We start from the raw sequence: 24,122 nt of genomic DNA on the forward strand, positions 1-24,122 counted from the left end.
TCTTTATTAGTCTGGATAGTGGTCTATTTTGTTGATCTTTTCAAAAAGGTAGCTCCTGGATTCATTGATTTTTTGCAGGGTTTTCTTGTCTCTGTCTCCTTCAGTTCTGCTCTGATCTTGGTTATTTCCTGTATCAGGGAAAACCCCACCCCGATATTCAACGTGGATTCTTTTCTATTTCCCTGAGCATCGGCTGCTCTGAGAAATAAAGAGAAAGAGTACAAAAGAGAGAAATTTTAAAGCTGGGTGTCTGGGGAGTCATCACATGTCAGCAGGTTCTGTGATGCTCCCTGAGCTATAAAACCAGCAAATTTTATTAGCGATTTTCAAAAGGGGAGGGAGTGTACGAATAGGGTGTGGGTCACAGAGATCACAGGCTTCACAAGGTAATAAAATGTCACAAAGCAAATAGAGACAGAGAGAGATCACAGGACCATGGGTCGGGCAAAATTAAAATTGCTAATGAAGTTTTGGGCACACATTGTCATTGATAACATCTTATCAGGAGACAGGTTTTGAGAGCAGACAACTGGTCTGACCAAAATTTATTAGGTGGGAATTTCCTCATCCTAATAAGCCTGGGGTGCTACAGGAGACTGGGGCTTATTTCATCCCTTTGTCTTCCACCGTAAAAGACAGCCTCTCCCAACGTGGCCATTTTAGAGGCCTATCCTCAGCAGTGCATTCTCTTTCTCAGGGATGTTCCTTGCTGAGAAAAGAATTCAGTGATATTCCTCCTATTTGCTTTTGAAAGAGGAGAAATATGGCTCTGTTCTGCCCGGCTCACCAGCAGTCAGAGTTTAAGGTTGTCTCTCTTGTTCCCTGAACATTGCTGTTATCCTGTTCTTTTTTCAAGGTGCCCAGATTTCATATTGTTCAAACACACATGCTCTACAAACAATTTGTGCAGTTAACACAATCATCACAGGGTCCTGAGGTGACATACATCTTCCTCAGCTTACAAAGATAATGGGATTAAGAGATTAAAGACAGGAAATCACAAGGGTATTGATTGGGGAAGTGATTAGTGTTCATGAAATCTTCACAATTTATGTCCAGAGATTGCAGTAAAGACAGGCATAAGAAATTATAAAAGTATTAATTTGGGGAACTAACAAATGTCCATGAAATCTTCACAATTTACGTTCTTCTGCCATGGCTTCAGCTGGTCCCTCTATTCAGGGTCCCTGACTTCCTGCAACAAAGTCAACCTTTTTCATATATACCAACAATGAACAGGTAGAATTTGAAATTAAAAATGTGATACCATCTACATTCTCATTCCCTGAAATTAAATACTTAGGTATAAATCTAAAAAAATGTTCAAGATCTATATGAGGAAAAGTATAAAACTCTGATTTAAAAAAATTCAAAACACCAAATAAACAATATTCCATGTTTATAAATAGGAAAACAATATTTTCAGATGTCAGCTCTTCCAACTTTGATCTAGAAATTCAATGCAATTCCAATGAAAATCTCAGAAAAGTTGTCTGCGGATACTGACAAAGTGATTCTAAAGTTTGTATGGAGAGGCAACAAACCCAGAATTGTCACAATATTGAAGGACAATAACAAAGTTTGATGACTGATACTACCTGATTCAAGAGTTACTACAAATCTACAACAATGAAGAAAGTGTAGTATTTACATAAGAATAGACAGATAGATTGATGGAATGGGATACATGAGCCCAGAAATAGACCCATATAAATATAGTCAACTGATTTTTGACAAACGAGCTAAGATCATATGATGGAACAAAGATCGTATTTTCAACAAATGGTGCTAGAACAACTGGATATCCATGTGCACAAATGTGAATATCGACACAAACCTTATACCTTTTGCAAAAACTAACTTAAAATGGATCACACTCCTAAATGTAAAATGCAAAACTATAACAATTCTATGAGATAACACAGGAGAAAATCTAGATGATCTTGGGTTTGGCAATGACTTTTTAGATTAAAAAAACCAAAGGCACATACATGAAAGAAATAATTGAGAAGATGGGCTGTACTGAAATTTAAATAATGTCTTCTCTGCACAAGATGCTTTCAATAAAATGAAAAGACAAGTCACAGATTTTGAGAAAATATTTGCAAAAGACAGACATTATAAAGGACTTAATCCAAAATACACAAAGAACTCTTAAAGCTCAATTATACAGTTTGACTGTGTCTCCACCCTAATCTTGTTTTGAATTGTAGTTCCCATAACCCCAACGTGTGGTGGGAGGGACCCAGTGGGAGGTAATTTAATCATGGGAGTGGCTCCCCTCATGCTGTTCTTGTGATAGTGAGTGAATTCTCATGAGATCTGATGGTTTTACAAGAGGCTTTTTCCCCTTTTGCTCGGCACTTCTCCTTGCTGCAGCGACGTGAAGGATGTGTTTGCTTCCCCTTTTGCTGTGAATGTAAGTGTCCTGAGGGCTCCCCGCAAGCCATGCTGAACTTTGAGTCAATTAAACTTTTTTATAAATTACCCACTGTCAGGTATGTCTTTATTAGCAATGTGAGTCTGAACTAATATAGTAAATTGGTACCAGGAGTTGGGGGCTGCCATGGAAGGGACTTTGGAACCCAAAGATGTGGAAGTGGCTTTGGAACTGGGTAACAGGCAAAGGTTGGAAGAGTTTGGAGGGTTCAGAAAAAGACAGGAAGATGTGGGAAATTTTGGAATGTCCTTGAGACTTGTTGAATAGCTTTGATGAAAATGTTGAGAGTGATATGTACAATGAAGTTCAGGCTAAGGTGGTCTCAGATGGAAGTGAGGAGCTTCTTCGGAACTGGAATAAAAGTGATTCTTGCTATGCTTCAGCAAGAGACTGGCAGCATTTTCCTCCTGCCCTAGAGGTCTGTGGAACTTTGAACTTGAGAGAGATAATTTAGAGTATCTGGCAAAAAATATTTCTAAGCAGCAAAGCATTCAAGATGTGACTTTTTAGAATTTATTCACAAAGATATTGTTTGGAGTTGGAACTTACTTACATTTCAAAGGGTAGCAGAGCAAAAAGTTTGGAAAATTCACAGACTGATGATGTGATAGAGAAGAAAAACCCCATTTTCTGAGGGGAAAGAGAAATTCAAACTATCTGCAGAAATTTGCATAAGTAATGAGGAGCCAATGTTAATCACCAAGACAATGGCGAATATATCCCCAGGGCATGTCAGAAGTCTTCAGGGCAGCCCTTCCCATCACAGACCCAGAGGCCTAGGAGGAAAAATAGTTTCATGGGCTGGGCCCAGGGTCTTGCTGCTTTGTGCAGTCTCTGGATTTGGTGTCCTACATCCCAACCATGGCTAAAAGGGTGGAAGCACAGCTCAGGCCATGGCTTCAAAGGGTGCAAGCCCCAAGCCTTGGTAGCTTCCACATGGTGTTTAGCCTGTGGGTGCACAGAAGTCAAGAATTGAGGTTTGGAATCTCTGCCTAGATTTCAGAGGATGTATTGAAATGCCCGGATGTCCAGACAGAAGTTTGCTGCAGGCTGGCACCCTCATGGAGAACCTGTGCTAGGGAAGTGCAAAAGGGAAATGTGGGCTTGGAGCCTCTCCCAAGAAAGTCCCCACCGTGGCACTGCCTAGTGGAACTGTAAGAAGAGGGCCACCATTCTCCTGAACCTAGAATGGTAGATCCATTGACAGCTTGCACTGTGCACCTGGAAAAGCCAGAGACATTAATGCCAGCCCATGAAGGAAGCTGGGAGGGTTGCTGTACCTTGAAAAGCCACAGGCGCAGAGCTGCCCAAGGCTGTGGGAACCCACCTGTTGCATCAGGGTGACCTGGATGTGAGATGTGGAATCAAAGGAGATCATTTCAGAGCTTTAAGATATGACGGCCCCAGTGGATTTTGGACTTGCATGGGGCCTGTAGCCCCTTCATTTTGGTCAATTTCTCCCATTTGGAATGGGTGTATTTACGCAACGGCTATACCCCATTGTATCTAGAAAGTAACTAACTTGCTTTTGATTTTACAGGCTCATAGGCAGAAGGAACCTACCCTGTTGGGAAAGCATGATTGTGTTTTAAAATGTGACAAAGTGAGATTTCGGAAGGGCCATGGCACAATGATATGGTTTTGCGGGGTCCCCACCCAAATCTCATCTTGAATTGTAGTTCCCCTAATGCCCATGTTTTGTGGAAGGGACCCAGTGGGAAGTAATTAAATCATGGAGGTGGTTAGCCTCATGCTGTTCTTGTGATAGTGAGTTCTCATGAGATCTGATGGTTTTATAAGGGGTTTTCTTCCTATTGCTTGGCACTTCTCCTTGCTGCAGTCATGTGAAGAAGGACATGTTTGCTTCCCATTCTGCCATGACTGTAAGTGTCCTGAGGCCTCCCCAGCCATGCTGAACTGTGAGTCAATTAAACCTCTTACCTTTGTAAATTACCCAGTCTTGAGTATGTTTTTACTAGCAGTGTGAGAAGAGAGTAATACACTCAACAGTAAGAAAACAAACAACCTGAGTAAAAAAGAGCCAAGGACTTTAACAGACACCTTGCTAAAAAAAGATATACAGATGGCAAATATGAAAAGATGCTCCACATCATATATTATTGCTGAAATGCAAATTAAAACACCAGGATACCACTACATACCTATTAAATGATCAAAAATCTAGAACACTAAAAACACAAAATGCTGGTGAGGCTGTGGGGCAACAGGAATTCTCATTCATTATTTAATAAGCAAGATGAGTGGAATACAAAATAGCACAGCCATTTTGAAAAATAGATTGGTGGTTTCTTAGAAAACTAAATATGCTCTTACCATATTATCCAGCAATCACTCTCTTTAGTATTTACCCAAAAGGGTTGCAGATTTGTGTCCACATATAAACATGCACACAGATGTTTCCAGTAGCTTAATTTTTAATTGACAAAACTTGGAAGCAACTAAAATATTTTTGAATAGGTAAATGAATAAATAGTCTTTGCTACATTGGACAATGAAACAATGCTCTAAAATATTATCTATTAAATAAAAGTTAAAAGAAATAAGCTATCAAGTCATGAAAAAACATGAAGAAATCTAAAATATGTATTACCAGGTAAAAGAAGCCATCTGAAAAAGCTATGTACCACATAGTTTCAACTATATGACATTCTAGAAAAGATAACAGTATGGGGACAGTAAAAAGATCAGCAGTTGTCAGGGGTTAAAGGGAAGGGAGGGATGATTAGGCAGAACACAGAGGACTTTTAGGACAGTGAAACTACCCTGTATGATACTGTGGTGGTGGATACATGTCATTACAAATTTTTCAAACACATACCATGTAGAATACCAAAGTAAACCCTAACTAATGTAAAATTGAACTCCAGGTGATAATGGTGTGTCAATGTAGGGTTATCATTTGTAACAAATGTACCACTCTGATATGTTGATAAGGAGGTAGGCTGTGTATATGTGTGGGCGAGGCATGTGGAAAATCTCTGTACCTTCTGCCCAATTTTGCTGTGATCCTAACAATGCTCTAAAAATATTGTATATTAAATAAAAATTAAAAGACAAAATCCATATTTCTTGAGAGTACATATTACAACTCAATTAAAAGGAGACAAATTACCTAATAAAAATAGGCAAAATAATTTGGACAGTTTACAGTAGATTATTTATAAATGACAATAAGAAGATGAAATGATGTTTAATATCACTAGTCATCTGGGAAAAATAATTAAAATCACATCATATATACTGCACACATATTAGAATATCTGTAATAATACACCCCCTTCTGATAAAATAGTGAGTTTTGTTGAGATGTACAGCAACTGAAATTTGTTTAAATTGCTAGTTGAGTGTAAAAATATTTGAAACATTTTGGCCATGTCTTATAAAGTTAAATATATACTTTCCTTTTGCCCCAGATTTCCATCTCTGAGTATTTTTTTCCCAAAGAAATGAAAATATATATCCCCTAAAATATTTGTACGTGAAAGTTTAGAGCTGCTTTATTCATGGCAGCCAAATACTAGAAACAATCCAAATATCCATCATCATGTGGACAGATACATTGTGGTCATTGGAAAACTACTCAGCAATACAAAAATGAACAAAATGCTGATAAATTTATCACCATTGGTGAATCACAAAATGATTATGCTGATTGAAATGAGCCAGATTTACAAGGTTATGTAATATATGATTCTGTTTCTGTAAAATTATAAAATATGGTAAGTAATCTTTAGTGTGAAGAAGTGGTTGACTTCAATAAGTAGGAGATGTCTCTGGTTGGCAATGAGAGTGTTCTGTCACTTGATTATATGAGTAAATGCATATGGCAAATTCATTAAACTAAACATTTTAAATGGGTGTAGTTTATTGCAGTTGAGTTAGTTGAAGAGTGCATGCTTTCAGTTACGCAAGAATACCCTCTACTGTAAATTTATATAGCCAGAATGCTTCTCCCAGAATACTTTTGTTGATTCTGTAGTTAACTCCATTTATGATTGTGATTCAACAATGATTCGCTAATTGGAGTTTTATCCTAATTTGCTGACTCTTACCAAGTAAATTTATTTTTATTAAATCTGGTATATTAGCTACTGTTGAATTATTTCTCAACCTCATACAAATTATATTAACCCAAAACCTTTCAGCACACACACCAAGACGATCAACAAAACCTGGGTTAGGCCCTGATTTGTAGCACTTGCTGAATTCCTTCCTTTAAACACTCCTACAATGGCAGATTTAAAGTGACAAATGCAACATTATTAAATGCAGAGTTGGAAAAATGTAAATGGTAGCAGATCATTATACAGTATTTCCACCAAAAATTAATAATAGATATTAATATCTTCAAGAGTATAGCTAAAATTAAAATGTAGGAAAATAAGAAATGATGTTGTCAATATTTGCTACCCTTTAAAAATATAATTTATTTCATTGTAAATTAATGAAATTCAATTTTTATTAATGGCTTTGTTAGCAACCAGTTCACAAAATTTCTGAAAATTTAACAATTGACCCTTGCAAGCCAGAACAGGGTTGGTCCAGCACACTAGGACATGTAATAATTATAAGTTAAAAATCACCCAAACATAGTTTCAAAATATTTCAAAGCGAAATTTTACTATGAGGAGAGACAGATAAATTCACAATCACTTTAAGAGGTGTTAACACATCTTTGGTAGCAAACAATAGAAAAAACATATGAAGGCCGGGCGCAGTGGCTCACGCCTGTAATCCCAGCACTTTGGGAGCCAAGATGGATGGATAGCTTGAGATCAGGATTTCAAGACCAGCCTGACCAACGTGGTGAAACCCCGTCTCTACTAAAAATTCAAAAATTAGCCAAGTGTGGTGGCAGATGCCTGTAATCCCAGCTATTCGGGAGGCTGAGGCAAGAGAATTGCATGAACCCAGGAGGTGGAGGTTGTAGTGAGCTGAGATCATGCTACTGCACTCCCGCCTGGGCAACGAAGTGAGACTTCTTCTCATATTAAAAAAAAAAAAAAAAAAAGAAAAAAGAAAAAGCAAATAAAAAAATTATTACAGATGCACAATATTTGAACAACATATTAAAGATGACCTAATTAAAATATGTAAAACATGTTTTCTAAGAACTGCTGGGAACACATTATTTTACTTATTTACTTTTTATAATTTTTACTTTTATTTCAGATTGGGTGGGGGTACATGTGCAGGGTTGTTTTCTGGGTATATTGTGTGATGCTGAGGTTTCAGATACAATTGATCCTGTCACCCAGGCACTGAGCTTAGTACCCAATAGTTTTTCCACCCTTGCCTCCCTTCCCCACTTCCCACTCTAGTAGCCCTCAGTATCTATTGTTGCTACCTTTATGTCTATGAGCACCCAATGTTTAGCTTCCATTTGTAAGTAAGAATAAGCAGTGTTTGGTTTTCTGTTCTTGCATTAATTCACTTAGGATAATGGCATATGGTTTTTGTTTTTAATTCTATTTATGTGATGAATCACATTTATTGATTCACATATGTTGAACCAATCTTGCATCCCATGAATGATGCCTACTTGATCATGGTGAATTAACTTTTTGATGTGCTGCTGGATTTGGTTTGCTAGTATTTTGTTGAGGATCTTTATGTCTATGTTCATCAGGAACATTAGCCTGTAGTTTTCTTTTTTTCATTATGTCTTTGCCAGGTTTTATTATTAGGGTTATGCTGACTTCATAGAATGAGTTAGGGAGGAGTTCCTCCTCCTTGATTTTTTGGAATAGTTTCAATGGAATTGGTGCCAGCTTTTCTTTGTATGTCTGCTTGAATTCAGTTGTGAATCCATCTGGTCTGGGGCTTTTTTTGGTTGGTAAGTTTTTATTATTGATTCAATTTCTGAACTTGATATTAGCCTGTTCAGGGTTTCAATTTCTTCTGATTCAATCTTGGGAAATGGTGTGTTTCCAGGAATTTATCCATTTCCTCTAGATTTTCTAGTTCATGTGCACAGAAGTGTTAATAATAGGCTCAGTATCTTTTACATTTCTATGTGGTTGGTTATAATGTTACCTTTGTCATTTCTGATTGTGCTTATTTGGATCTTTCCTCTTTTTTCTTTGTCAGCCTAGCTAGTGGTCTATCAATCTTGTTTATCCTTTCAAATAACACTTTTGGTTTTGTTGATTCTTTGTATTTTTGGGTTTCAATATCATTTCATTCTGCTCTGATTTTATTTATTTATTTTTTTCTGCTAGCTTTGGGGTTAGTGTGTTCTTGTTTTCCTGGTTCCTCTAGGTGTGAGGTTAGAGTGTTAATTTGAGGCCTTTGTAACTTTTTGACATAAGCATTTGCCACCATAAACTTTCCTCAACACCATTTTTGCTGCATCCTAGAGATTTTGGTATGTTATGTCTGCTTTCATTTATTTCAAAACAGTTTTTGATTTCTGCCTTAATTTTGTTATTTACTCAAAAGTCATTCAGGAGCAAGTTGTTTAATTTTCATGTAATTGTGTGGTTTTGAGAGATGTTCTTGGCATTTACTTCTATTTTTATTTCACTATGGTCTGAGATTATGCTTGGTGTGATTTTAATTTTTTAAAATTTATTGAGACTCACTTTATGGCCAAGCTTGTGGTTAGTCTTACAGTATGCTCTGTGTACAGATGAGAAAAATACATATTTTGTGGTTGATGGGTGGTGTGTTCTGTAGATGTCTATTAGGTCCAATTGGTCAAGACTCAAATTTCAGGCCAGAATTTCTTTGTTAATTTTCTGCCTCAGTGATCTGTCTAATGCTGTCAGTGGGGATGTTGAAATCCTCCAGTATTATTTTGTGGCTAAGTCTTTTGGTAGGTCTAGTAGTACTTGTTTTATGAATCTGGGTGCTCCAGTGTTGGGTGCATATATTTTTAGAATAGTTACATCTTCTCATTGAACTGAACCCTTTCTCATTATGTAATGTTATTCTTTGTCCTTTTTTTAAATGTTGTTGGTTTTATGTCTGTTTTATTTGATGTAAGAATAGAGACGCTGTTCTTTTTGTTTTGTGTTTGCATGATAGATGTCTCTGAAACCATTTACTTTGAGTCTGTGGTTGTCATTACATGTGATATGGTCTCTTGAAGACAGCAGACAAATGGTTCTTGTTTTCTTTTATCCAACTTGCCAATCCATGCCTTTTAAGAAGGGCATTTAGACCATTTAAATTCAAGGTTGATGTTTGTATGTGAGGTTTTGATACTATCACAAAGTTGTTAGCTGGCTGTTTTGTAGTTTCTGTTGTGCATTGCCTTATAGGGTCTGTAGATTAGGTACTTAAGTGTGCTTTTGTGGTAGCATATATCATTCTTTGTTTCCTTGTTTAGAATTCTCTTAAGGATCTCTTGTAAGGCTGGTCTAGTGGTAATGAGTTCCCTTAGCACTTGCTTCTCTGGACAATATTTTATTTCTCTATTTATGAAGCTTAGTTTGGTGGGATATGAAATTCTTAGTTGGAATTTCATTAAAAATGCTGAAAATAAGCTCCCAATCTCTCTTGGCTTATAAGCTATCTGCTGAAAAGTTCACTGTTAGCTGACGGGTTTCCCTTTATACATGATCTGACCCTTTTCTCTAGTTGCCTTTAAGACTTTTTCATTAGCATTGAACTTGGACAGTGTAGTGACTATGTGCATCAGGAACACATTTTTTTAAACCATAATAAATATATTCAGTGTGTCAGTATTTTATCCCAATCACTGCCAACTAATCCTTGGTCTTAACCAAGTCATACCTAGCCCTAGAGGTTATGAGACAACTGGCGTAAAATTATATTTTCAAAGTAGGTATGTATTTTTAACTATGTAAGTAATACACAAATATATGATAATTGTAAAAAAAATCAAACATTAAAGATTAACATAAAATTTCCCCTTGGGACCATCACTCCCATCTCTAAGGTCCCCATTGTTAACAGCTTTGTGTATATTTTTTCAGACTTTTATTCTATTTTACATATATATGTGTCTATAGAAATATGGGCTATAATTCTGTGGAGGAAGTTTTGGACAAATGACACTCTATACATTTTCTGGAAAATTGCTTTTCTTACTCAACAATATGCTTCAAATATATTTATGTCTATGCATAAAGGCTGCATAATGTTCCAGTGGAAAAAAAAAAGATACACAAGAGTATTTTTACCCAGTACATTGCAACAAAGTATAAATCAATCAATAAATAAATTAATAATTTATTTTGCTGCCGAGAAGTTCACTCAATAAACCAATTAACATAGCCAGAATAGCCTCAATATTTGCAAAGTTAAAAAAAATGTATGCTTTAAAATTACCAGTGGGTAAATATATTACAATGAAAATTAGACATTATCAAAACTCAGCAATATATCTATAACTATATTTCAATGAAAATTTATAGACTTAAATGTGTAAATAATAAAGATAAGAGCAAGAATTAATAAAATAAGCAATCATTATATAATAGATAGCTTAAAGAGAAAACTTGGTTCCTTGAAAAAACTAAAACAAAGTTAAAAATTTTCAAATAACACTAATGAAACCAAATAATAAAAGGTATAAACAACCAATATTAGGACTGAAAAAGAAAAAAAAAAACTCAGAACGTACAGCTAGAAAGAGGACATAATGCAAAAATTTATGTTAATAAATATGAATATTCTGTGAATATGAGAATTGCTAGAATGGTAAAACTTACAAATTACTGACTCAACGAGAAACAACAAATTAGAATGTTCTCATAACTAACAAAAGAGTTATATCTCTATTTTAAAAACTTCTGACAACTACCACCAGCCCAGTAGATTTCTCTGATAAATTCTAATAATAAGGTAATAATCCAATTTTCTTCTTCTTCTTCTTCTTTTTTTTTTTTTTAACAAACAAGGCTCCATTCATTTTATAAACCAGTGTAAACTTGACACAGAAAAAACCTTTGAGAAGCTTATTAGAGGAAAAGAAAATTAGAGACCAGAGTCACCAATGAACTTAGATACAGAAATTCTAAACAAATGTTAGCAAGACAAATTTGGACTTATTTTAATAATGTAAAATTGATTTTGTACTTGAATATAAATCAACCTTATTCACCACAGTAAAATAAATAAGGACAAAATTTATGCTAGATCCAATAAATAAATACAAAACTTACTGTAAAATTAAACATCCGTTTTCTAGAGCAGTGCTCTTCAATGGAACGTTTCATAATTACGGAAATGTTATTTTGTGCCATACAATACACTTTCCACTAATCATATGTTAGTGTGTTGAGCACTCAAAATGTGGCTCATGTGACTGAGTACGTAAATTATTAACTTTGTTTAATGTTAGTTAATTTAAATTTAAATAGCTACACATGGCCAGTAGTTGTCATATTTAACATATTTAACATTGTGGGTCTAGAATCTCTAGTTTTTCATTTCTTCCAAAGAACTTAGGTGGAAGCATTGAGAAAACAGTAAACATTTGTGATTTTATGAACAATTTTTGAGGTTATTTAATTTTGGTTTCTACAGGTGAATAAATCTGGCTGATATGATTTGTTATAAAACGAATAATATAAGGAAATGTTTAAAGAGAATGTTAGTTAATAAGATATCTAATAACTGTTTTCTCTAGGTTTTGGCCCCATAGGAATATCATTGAAATTATATGAAATATAGTGACATAATACATTTCTTTTTTAAAATTTCAACTTTTAATTCAGCTACAGGGGGTATATTCGCAGGTTTGTTACATGGGCATATTGCACACAGGTGGTGAGCATAGTACTCAATAGGTGGTTTTTCAACCCCCTCCCTTTCTTCTTCCTCAAGACAATACATTTATTTTACACATTACTGAATGAGATATTGATTTCTACAAATCTCACATAAAGAATGGGATTATGAAAAATCAGTGAATTTTAGGAAAGCTTTATACTTTGTAAAGTTATATGTCACAGTTTTATTTGGTGGTTCCTAATTATATGTGATTAACTAACAGTAATTTTTTTACAGAATTGTACACATAAATTATGTTGTGAACCTTTAACATGTAGACTGAAAGGTAATGCGCTGTGTGGTTCCGGAGATTGCTGTTCAAAAGATTGCAAGGTAAGCGGCAATTTATATCTGACAATGGCTCAGCATCAAATGTCTTGAAATACTTGTTTCAAGGAGATGGAAAACGTATCAGTAATATGTTCAGCCCTTGCCACCATATTATATCCAAGCAACCTAAGACCCACTATCATACTTAAATCCATTCAGTAATCTATCACTTCCTGTACTCTCATGTACACAATGCCTAATGCTGCTTCTCTCCCAGCTTGATGTTCCAACTCAACATATCAGTTATTGTTACAACCATTTTGTCTCTCTTATTGACACCATTTAATGAATTCCTGGTGGACAAGAGGTAGAGCAAGTTGGTGGAATTAGACTCTCCAGTGATTGTTCCCCCACAAAAACATCAGTTTGAACAACTGTTCAGGTATGAAAATACCTGCATAAGAGCTAAGGAAGCCAGGTGATGAAACAGCTCCGTCGTCTGGGTTATATACCCTGGTTCTTTGTCACGGTCCAGAAAGAATTCAGGACACGGACACACACGAGGAGTGGGTTTGGGAGTGGAAAGTTTAATAGACAAGAAGAGAGTAAAAGCTTCCTCATAATGAGAAAGTGGGTCGCCAAAAAGAGGGTCTCCTGTTTGCTGCGGAATGCAATGGGTTTTGTACAGAGACTTGAGGAGGCAGCAATTAATTTACATAGGGCTCAGGGAATTGGTTTGACCAGGTGTGGGGTTTACACAGCCCTGGAAAAGACTGGCCCTCCCACCCTTGTCTTTTATTATGCAAATGCAGCCTCCACCTGGTGGCGGCCATGATACCTGTACACGTGGTTTTACTTCGAGGCTGTCATGACACCCTTAAACATGGTGACAAGGAAATAGGGCAGGGGACACCATATTGAATGTACCTGGCTTCCAGGTACAACTGCCTGCATTTACATATAAAAGCTTCTAGTTTGCATATCTATGCCTGACTTACCAGGCCGCTTTCTGTTAAGAGAAGAAATGGTTTGGGGCTGCTTTTTATTAAAGGAAAATTCCACCAAGAGCTTTTACCCTTTCTAGCTGCCTAAAAATTATTTCTTAATAATTCCTGTATTAGTGAGAGGTCATAGTGCCTGGTTATAGCATGATAAGAAAAGATGCATTAAAGAGGGTAGGAAGGACAGTTTTACATTACCTGCATCGCCCCTCCCTGAACCGCACAGCACAGCACAGCACAGAGAAAAGATACTGTCTGCTTGCCAGAAAAAGAGGGAAGTGAGACTAGGACTGTACCTTTTAACCAATACCAGGTCTGAGGAGTGGAAAAATACTGAATATCAGAGGTCAGAAAAGTCAGGAAACTCCCCTTAATGCTAAAACAACAAGGTTATCTGGAAAGTCCCTAGCAGGGCAAGCGGCCATTTGTGGTTTGGTCAAAGGGCGGGAACCAATGAACAACTGACTAATGTTTAACTTTAAATGACAGCCAATTGTAAACCTACAACTGTAAAATTCCCAGTGACTCTGTAACTTGCTGTAACTTGTTTGTGTCTGAGTATAAAAGACGGCTGAACACCGAGCTCGGGGTCTCTCCCTAGGATCGGATACCTAGCTGGAGGGAACCGAGTTCGAACTCGAAATAAAGCGATCCCTGCTGCTTGGCTTTGTCTCTGGACTCTGGTTGTTGCTTTCGGGTCATCGTGGGTCTGGGCATTATAGGTCAACCGCAGTAAAACCTGGCACTAGGCAGATGCCCAAGGCCCTTGAATCTTGGCTGGTACTTATGATCTGAGCTTTCAGACCTGATGCAGCACCAAACAGTAATCGGTAGCCCCTGCAGGATGGCCTCAAGTTTCGGCCTGCATCACCACCCACCTACTACAACAGTATTGGGCTCCAAGAAGCCCACAGTGACAAGCTGACTTCAGCAGCTGGGAGGGTTGAATTCTAGCCCAATGTTTCAGTAACTTTAGCAGCCAAGAGACCGAAAATCAAACAGGAATCCTGGAGCTGAAAATACAATGAATGATGTTTAAAAATGCAGTAAAGAGTGCAAACAGCAGAACTGATAAAGCCAAAGAAGGAATCTGTGAAATAGGACACAACTATTTTGAAAATATTCAGTTAGAGGAGAAAACAGAAAAAGAATGAAAAAGAATGAAGAAAACTCACAGGATTTATGGGGCACCATCAGAAAAGGTAATATATGAGCAGCTGGTGTTCAAGAAAGAATAAAAAAGATAAAGAGATAGCGGCCAGGTGCGGTGGCTCACGCCTGTAATCCCAGCACTTTGGGAGGCCGAGGCTGGCGGATCACAAGATCAGGAGATCGAGACCATCCTGGCTAACACAGTGAAACCCCGTCTCTACTAAAAAATTAGCCAAGCGTGGTGGCAGGCGCCTGTAGTCCCAGCTACTTGGGAGGCTGAGGCAGGAGAATGGCATGAACCCGGGAGGTGAAGCTTGCAGTGAGCCGAGATCATGCCACTGCACTCCAGGACAGAGAGAGACTCCACCTCAAAAAAAAAAAAAAAAAAAAAAAAAAAAAAAAAAAAGAGAGAGAGAGAGAGAGCTTATTTACAGAAATAATAGCAGAAAACTCTCCAAACCTAGAAAAAGACATAATCCAGGTACAGGAAAAGTCAAAGGTCTCCAATTAGTTTCAATCCAAATAATCAATAAATGTATATGTTATAATTGATCCCTATCTAGCCATTCCCCTGTCTCTCTCCCTCTCCACAGCCTTTTCTGTTCCTCGAAACACAACAATATTGACATTAGACTAATTAATAACCATACATTGCCTCTAAGCGTTCACCAGAAAGAAAGTTTCATGTTTTTCATTTTAAGTCAAGAGCTAGAAATGATAAAGCTTCCTGCGACAGGCATGTCAAAAGCTGAAATAGGTTGAAAGCCAGGCTTTTGTGCTAAACAGTTAGCCAAGTTATAAATACAAAGGAAAGTTCTTGAAGGAAAGTAAAAGCCCTAGCCCAGTGAACACACAAATGGTAAGAAAGCAAAACAGGCTTATTGCTGATACGGAAAAAGTTTTAGTGGTTTGGATAGAAGATCCAACCAGTCACAACATTCCCTTAAGCCAAAGCCTAATCCAGAGCAAGGCCCTAACTCTCTTTAATTTTATGAGGGCTGAGAGACGTGAGTAAGCTGCAGGAGAAAATTTTAAGCTAGAAGATGTTGGTTCATAAGTTTTAAGGAAAGAAGCTTTTTCCATAGCATGAGTGCAAGGTGAAGCAGCAAGCGCTGATATAGAAGCTACAGCAAGTTATCCAAAAGATCTAGCTAAGATCGTTGATGATGGTATCTACACTAAACAATGGATTTTTGTGTAGATGAAACAGCCTTCTATTGAAAAAAGATATTAATATAGTTTGGCTATTTGTCCCTATCGAAATCTCATGTTAAATTGTAATCCCCACTGCTGGAGGTGGGAGGTGTTTGGATTATGGGGGTGGATCCCTCATGGCTTGATGTTATCTTCACAATAGTGATTAAGTTCTCATGAGATCTGGTTGGTTAAAAGTGTGTGGCATGTCTCCCCTCTCCCCCACCAACTCCCTCTTGCTTTGGCTCCTGTTCTCTCCATGTGATGTGCCTGCCCTCCTTTGCCTTCTGCCATGATTGGAAGCTTCCTGAGGCCTCCTCAGAAGAAGATGCCACTATATTTCCTGTACACCCTGCAGAACCATGAATCAATTAAATGTCTTTTATTGTAAATTACTCAATCTCAGATACTACTTTATGGCAGTGGAAGAATGGCCTAATACCGATGCTTTCTAGGACTTTCATAGCTAGAGAGAATTTAATGCCTGGCTTCAAAGCTTTAGGCTGACTCTTTTGTTATGGGCTAATACAACTGGTGACTTTAAGTTAAAGCCAATGATCATTTATCATTCCAAAAATCCCATGACCCTTAAGAATTGTGCTAAATCTACTCTGCCTGTGCTCTATATTGGAACAACAAAGCCTGGATGACAGCACATCTGTTTATAGCATGGCTTAATGAATATGTTCAGCTCATTGTTGAGAGCCAATACTCAGGAAAAAAAGATTCCTTTGAAAACATTACTGCTCATTGACAATGCAACTAGTCACCCAAGAGCTCTGATGGAGATGTATAAGCAGATTAATGTTTTCTACCTGCTTAGCACAATATCCATTCTGCAGCTCATGGTCAGACAAATGATCAAGGAGTCATTTTGACTTTCAAGCCTTATTATGTAAGACTCTAGCTGCCATAGATAGTGTTTTCCAATGGGTCTGGGCAAAATTATCTAAAAACCTTCAGAAAGGATACACCATTTAAAATACCATTAAGAACATTTGCAATTCATAGATGGAGATCAAAATATCAACATTAACAGGAGTTTGGGAGAAGTTGATTCAAACTTTCATGGATGACTTTGAGGGGTTCAAGATTTCAGTGGAGGAAATAGCTGCAGATATGATACAAATAGTAAGAGAACTAGAATTAGAAATAGAGTCTGAAGATGTGACCGAATTGCTGCAATCTCCTAATAAAACTTGAATTGATTAGGAGTTGCTTCTTATGGATAAGCAAAGAAAGTGATTTCTTGAGATGGAATATATTCCTGGTGAAGGTACTGTGAACATTGTTAAAATGACAATATAGGATTTGGAATATTACATAAACAAAGTTGATAAAGCAGTGACAACATTTGAAGGGATTGACTTCAGTGTTGATAGAAGTTTTACTCTGAGTTAAATGCTGTCAAACAGCATTGCATGCTACAGAGAAATCTTTCAGGAAAGAAAGAGTCCATTGATGTGGCCAATTTCATTGTTGTCCTATTTTAAGATATTGCCACAGCCACTTCAACTGTTAACAGCCACCACCCTGATTAGTTGGTGGCCGTCAACATTGAGGCAAGATCCTCCAGCAGCAAAAAGATTACCAGTAAACTGAAGGCTTAGATGATTGTTATCACTTTTTATCAATAAAATATTTTTTAATTAAAGTGTGCATATTTTTTAGGCATAACCTTATTACACATGTAATAGACTACAATATAGTTTGAACACAACTTATATGCACTGAGAAACCCCAAAATTTACGTGGCTTGCTTTATTACTGTATTTGTTTTACTGAGGTTCTCTGAAACTGAATCCACAATATCTCTGAGGTACATCTATATATAGAAAACTCCACCCCCCAAAAAACCATAAAAACTGTTAGGTTTAGTGAATAAATTCTGTAAAGTTGTAGGATACAAAATTTATGTACTAAAGTCAGTGGTGTTCCTATACATTAATAGTGAATTATTTCAAAAAGAAATCAAGAGAACAATCCCATTATGATAGATAAAATAAAATACTTAAGAATAAATTTAACTAGGGAGTTAAATGATGCCTACACTGAAAACTATAAAATATTGATGATAGAAATTGAAGACACAAATAAATGGAAAGCTATCCCCTGTTCATGGATTGGAAAAATTAATATTGTTAAAATATCTGTAATACCTGAAGCAACCTACAGGTTAATTGCAATTCTTATCAAAATACCAATGACACTCTTCACAGAAATAGAAAAATAATTCCTAAAGTTCAAATGAAATCAGCAAAGACCCCAATAGCCAAAGCAATCTTGTACAAAAGAACAAAGCCGTAGGCATCACACTACACAGCTATGGTAACCAAAAGAGCATGGTACTGGCATAAAACCAGATACTTAGACCAATGGAACAAAATACAGAGCCCAGAAATAATTCCACTCGTTTACAGTCAACTGATTTTCTACAAAGGTGCCAAGAATACATAACTGAAGAAAGGGTAGTTTCTTCAATAAATGGTGCTGGAAAAACTGGATGTCCACATACAGAATTATGAAGTTAGATCCTTGTCTCTCTCCATGTGCAAAAATAAAACTGAAATGGATTAAAGACTTAAATATAAGACTCAAAGTTGTAAAACTACTCGAAGAAAACAGAGGAAAAGCTTCATGACATTGTTCTGGTCAGTTATTATTTTGGACATGACTTCAAAAACATAGACAATGAAAGCAAAAATATACAAATGGGATTACATCAAGCTGAAAAGCCTCTGCACAGCAAAGGAAACAATCAAAAAAGTGAAGAGAGAATCTACAGAATGGGAGAAAATATTTGAAAACTATACATCTGATAAGCGTTAATATCCAAAATACATAAGGAATTCAAACAACTCAATAGCAAGAAAACAACCCAATTAAAAAATGTGAAAAAGATCTGAATAGGCATTTCTCAAAAGGAGTCATATAAATGGCCAACAGATATATTAAAAAAGTGCTCAATATTACTATCTTGAGTATCTTGTCAATCAAAACCACAATGAGCTATCACCTCACTTCTGTTGGAATGGGTATGATCAAAAGACAACAGATAACAAGTCTTGGCAAGGATATGGAGTAAGGATCACCCCTACACACTGTTTATGGGCTTGTAAATTAATACAACCATTATGGAAGACAATAGGGGAGTTCCTGAAAATATTAAAAATAGAATTACCATGAGACCCAGTGATTCCTCTACTGGGTTTGTAGCCAAAGGAAATAAAATCTGTTTGTTGAAGAGACATTAACATTCCTGTGTTTATTCCAGCACTATTCACAATAGCCAAATTATGGAATCAATCTCTGTGTCCATCAACAGATGACTAGATAAAGACAATGTGGTATACATACACAGTGGAATACTATTTAGCCATAAAAAGTAGGAAATTCTGTAATTTGTGGCAGTATAGTTAAACCAGGAGGATACTATCTTCAGATAAATGAGCCAGGCACAGAAAGACAAATAATGTATAACCTCACTCATATGTGGAATCTTACAAAGTTGATCTCATAGAATTAGAGATTAGAATGGTTGTTGTAGGGAGGAAGGAATGAGGAGATGTTGGTTGAAGGATGTGTAATTAAGTTAGAGAGGGAGAATAAATCCAAGATAACTATTGTATAGCATAGTTACTATAATTATGTTGTATTTGTGACAAATGCAGAGAATGGATAGTAATGTTCTCACTACAAAAAACTATATATATAGTTCACTTTAAAATATTGTGTTGTATATGATAAATACATGTAATTTTTTCTATCAATTAAAAAATTCCTAAATAATTTTCCACACCCAGCAGAGTTCACTGAAATACTCTGGGAAAATGAAACAAACTCTGGAACAGGGTAAATGGCAGACATCCATAAGATTGGTGGGAGTGTATGCTTTTAAAATTAAGTCATTATAGGATCTATAAGCAGTTTCAGAAAAAAATACTATTCTCAAAAAAAAAAAAATTGCAAGGCTTGGCATCTTTGAACTAAGAGAATGTTGTAAGAATAGAATAAAACAAAAGTGAAGATGAATAAAATTAAGAATCATTACAGATAACCTACATTCACAATTTAAACTTAAGATAAATGCCAAACTTAGAGAATATCAGAATTCTTGTGGCTCAAACTAGTTATTGACATGGAAGATAAATGTAAGAAATTAGAGCCAAATGTAAGCATTATAGCAGAGATAAAAATAGAAAAAAATAGGTAGCACTGAACACACAGATAGTAAATTTTTAAAATCAATATAAAAAATCAGTGACTTCCAGCGTTCTGTTTAGCTTTCTCACATTATTCCTAAAATTACATAGAGCAACAATGTGCAGATCAAACCTTGGCAAAATAGGATGAGATAAAAGGCTGGCATTAGAAGCAGACAGGTTCATTTACAGCTTAAAGTTATTTGTTCATTCACTAATTCAGGAAATAATTTACTCCACACTATCTAGTGGGAAATAGTAAAGAGAATAAACATACATGCAAACAGTGAGAGAAGAGGGTATTTAGCCAGAGTAAACAGGAAATGTCTTTCTGCAGGGTGACATTTGAGCTAAAACCTTAATGATAAAGAAAATAATTGGCATAGAGTCTTCAGGGAATAAGTGAAGTGGTAGAGAGATCCTTATTTTGGACATGACTTCAAAAACATAGACAACAGAAGCAAAAATATACAAATGGGATTACATCAACCTGAAAGGCAGATGTATGCATAAAGGAAGAAAAGTGACCTGTTTTGCTCTAATTTAATGACTAATAGAGAAATAGTGTGCTGGTCCTAGTCAATGTGACTCTTCAGAATTATTCAGCCATGATTTTTTTTTCTCAGTGTTACTGATGGAGAAACAAAAGTATGTAGCTAACAGTTATTTTCAAAGTGTGGATTCTGTCAAGATTGTCAACTCAAATCATAATTAGGTAAGATGATTTAGAACCACATTCTAAAATGTTGTTGACTGCACGTTCTCACTTATAAATGGGAGTACACATGGACACAAAGAACGAAACAGCAGACACCAGGGCCTAGATGAGAGTGGAGGGTGTGAGGAGAATGGGGATCGAAAAACTGCTTATCAGGTAAGCAGATAAACTTACCTGGGTGACAAAATTATCTATGCAGCAAATCCCTGTGACACATAATTTACCCATGTAACAAACCTGCATATGTGTCCCTTGAACCTAAAAAAATGTTGGAAAGAAAAAAAATGGAGATGTTAAGCTAAAAAAATGTGGTTGACTAATCAAACAATTTTTAAATTGGTTCCTGTTTTAAAGGTGATTAAAAATGATTTTGTTTGCATACAAATATCAGCTCCTGAATTTACCAACAGATTTGCTATAGTGTAGTGGTAGATGGTTTACCAGACAGAGTTTATACGATTATTGAAATGGGCTCCATCATGGTTTGATGCTCAATTCTAATGCCAGATTGTTTTGAGAAGAAATGTTTCATGTGCTCTTTCCAGAGACAAATCTCCTGATAGAGCAATTACAGAGGATATATTTGGTAAAGCTCTGGCCAGTCTGATAATTCACTGCCTAAGTCCAGATAGCCTGACTGGTGAATTCTAACAAATATTTAAAGAAGGTATAATACAAAAATACTCCACAACCTTTTGCATAAAATAGAATAGGGAGGAACACTTCAAAATTTATTTTATGAGAACAGTATTACCTTGATACTAACGCTAGACAAGGACATTACAAGAAAAGAAAACTATAGATCAATATCCTTCATGAATATGGATGGAAAACATCCTTTAAAAATGGCAAACAGAATAAAGAAACATAAAAGGAAGTATCCATCATGACCAAAAAGGATTATCTCAGTAATGCAAAAGTGGTACAGTTAATGTAACACACCATACTGATATAATAAAGGACAAGAAAATACAAGATAATCTCAAGTGATGCAGAAAAAGAAATAACAAAATAACATCCATTATAGATTATTAACAAATGGTAAATAGAAGGGAACTTCCCCTACCTGATGCAAAGTATTTATGAAAAACCTACAGCTAGCATCATACTAACCAAGAAATTCTCAATGCTCTCCACCCTAAAATTAGAATGAAAGAAGGATGCAAGGTCTCAGTACTTCTGCTAAACATTGTATTGGAGGTCCAAGAGAGTAAAATCAGATAGGTATAAAAATTAAAATGCATCTAACTTGGAAGACAAAAAGTACAACTGTCTTTATTTGCAGATTACATGACCCTGTGTATGTAAAATCTTAGGAAATTTACCAAAATACCTGTTTGAATAAATAAATGAATTCAGCAAAGTCACAGGACATGCAATTGCTATGCAAAAATGAAGTGTACTTCTATATACTAGCAATGGAAAATACAAAAATAAAATTAAGAATAGAATTTCATTCACAATAGCATAAAAATTAATACTTAGGCATATATTAACAATACAAAATATACAGGCAAACAACAAAAAATTTCTGAGAAAAACACAAAAACCTAAGTAAATGCTGAGATATTCCATGTGAATGAGTTGAAAGATGGTATTGTTAAGACGGCGAATCTCCCTTCTGTCAGGGGTCTGCAGTATTACCCCTTGGTTCAGTAAATCAGTAGGAAGACTCATGTGATTGAGCATAGAATGTACTCATCACTATAATTTATTACAGAAAAAGGATACAAAGCAAAATTAGCAGAGGAAAAAGGCTCATGGGTCAAGTATGAAGGAAGGTAGTCACAGGCTTCCAAGAGTCATTTCCTAGTAGAGCCACACAATGATGGACTTAATTTCTCCAGCAATGAATTATGATAATATGTGTGAAATATTGACTGCCGGGAACCCAGACCCTAAGCTTTTTATTGGAGGCTGGTCACACAGGCATCTTTTGCCTAGCATCTACCACAATTCCAGACTCTTAGATGGAAATTGCTTGTTCATTGTAAATACCAAAGTCTAAACAGTTCAGGCACAGTGACTTATTAGTTAGGCAATGATGGGAACTCTAACTCAGGTGTCAGTCAAAGGCCAGCCTTGTGAATATACCTTTCCAAGTATAGCAGTCTTAAGTCTGCTATGTTAACTCTTTTCTGTACATCTCTAAATTGATCTATGGATTTAAGACAATCTTTGGCAAAATTCCAGTAGGCTTCTTTACAGAAATTGATGACATAATCCTAAAAATTCTGGAAATGCAAGGGACCCAGAAGTGCTGAAACAATCCTGAAGAACAAATTGATGGAGTCACCATTTCATATTTCAAAAATTACTACAAAGCTAAAGTAATCTAGCTCAACATTGTACTGGCATAACAATAAATACATGGATAAATGGGATGGAACTGAGAGTCCAGAAATAAACTCTTATATTTATAGTCCATTGAGTTTTGACAAATGTGTCAAGACAATTTGATAAAGGAATAATAGTCTTTTCAGCAAAGGCTATTGGGACAATTCAGTGTCCACATACAGAAAAGTAAATTTGGGCCCTTTTATCATGCCACACACAAAATTTAACTCAAAACAGACAATCAACCTAACTGCAGTAGTTAAAACTATACATCTATTGGAAGAAAACATATGAAAAAATATTCATAACCTTGGATTTGCCAGAAATTTCCAAGATACAACACCAAAAGTATAATTCATAAAAGAAATAGTTGGTAAATTGGACTTTCTCAAAATTAAAAATCTTTGTGCCTCAGAAAACACTGTTAAGACAATAAAAAGACAAGCCACAGAGGGGAGGAAAATATTTACAAACTGTATTTCTGATGTAGTACTTGTATACAGAATCTATGAATCATCCTAACAACTCAATAATTGAAGGGAAACAATCCAATTACAAATGTATGAAATATTTGAACAGGTTAAATACCTGCTCAAAGAAGATAGGCAAATATATACAAAGTTATATACAATGATAGACACAATATATAGAAATATATACAAAATGGTAATTACATGGAATAATAAATAGATGAAAACTAGTAAAGACATTGTTAGTCATTAGCAATGTGTATATTCAAACCAGATACTACAAGACACCCACTAGAATGGCTGTAATCAAATGACAGAAAATAACAAATATTGGCGAAAACATAGAGAAACAGGAATTCATAGACTGCCAGTAGGACCAAAAAATGGTGTTACTACTTTGGGAAACCAGTTTGACAGTCTCTTAAGCAGTTTAACATAAGTTTACCAATTGAACGAAGGATTCTACTCCTAGGTCTACTCAAGATAAATGAAAACATGTATTTACAAAAATTTGCATATGGATGTCTATAGCAACATTATTCAATGACCAAAATCTGAAAACAACTCAAGTAT

General features: G+C 35.9%; 1 protein-coding gene across 1 annotated transcript in view; it reads left to right on the forward strand.

Moving 5' to 3' along the window:
- The window catches only part of LOC108539174 (disintegrin and metalloproteinase domain-containing protein 5-like), a 136,637-nt gene that overhangs the window by 61,709 nt on the left and 50,806 nt on the right, over positions 1-24,122 (forward strand). Inside the window, 1 exon segment of the mRNA XM_017887681.1 lies at positions 12,443-12,538. Within this exon segment, the coding sequence (XP_017743170.1) occupies positions 12,443-12,538 (96 nt within the window).

This window comes from Rhinopithecus bieti, unplaced genomic scaffold (genome assembly GCF_001698545.2).
Source record: "Rhinopithecus bieti isolate Rb0 unplaced genomic scaffold, ASM169854v2 scaffold_17772, whole genome shotgun sequence".
NCBI lineage: Eukaryota > Metazoa > Chordata > Mammalia > Primates > Cercopithecidae > Rhinopithecus > Rhinopithecus bieti.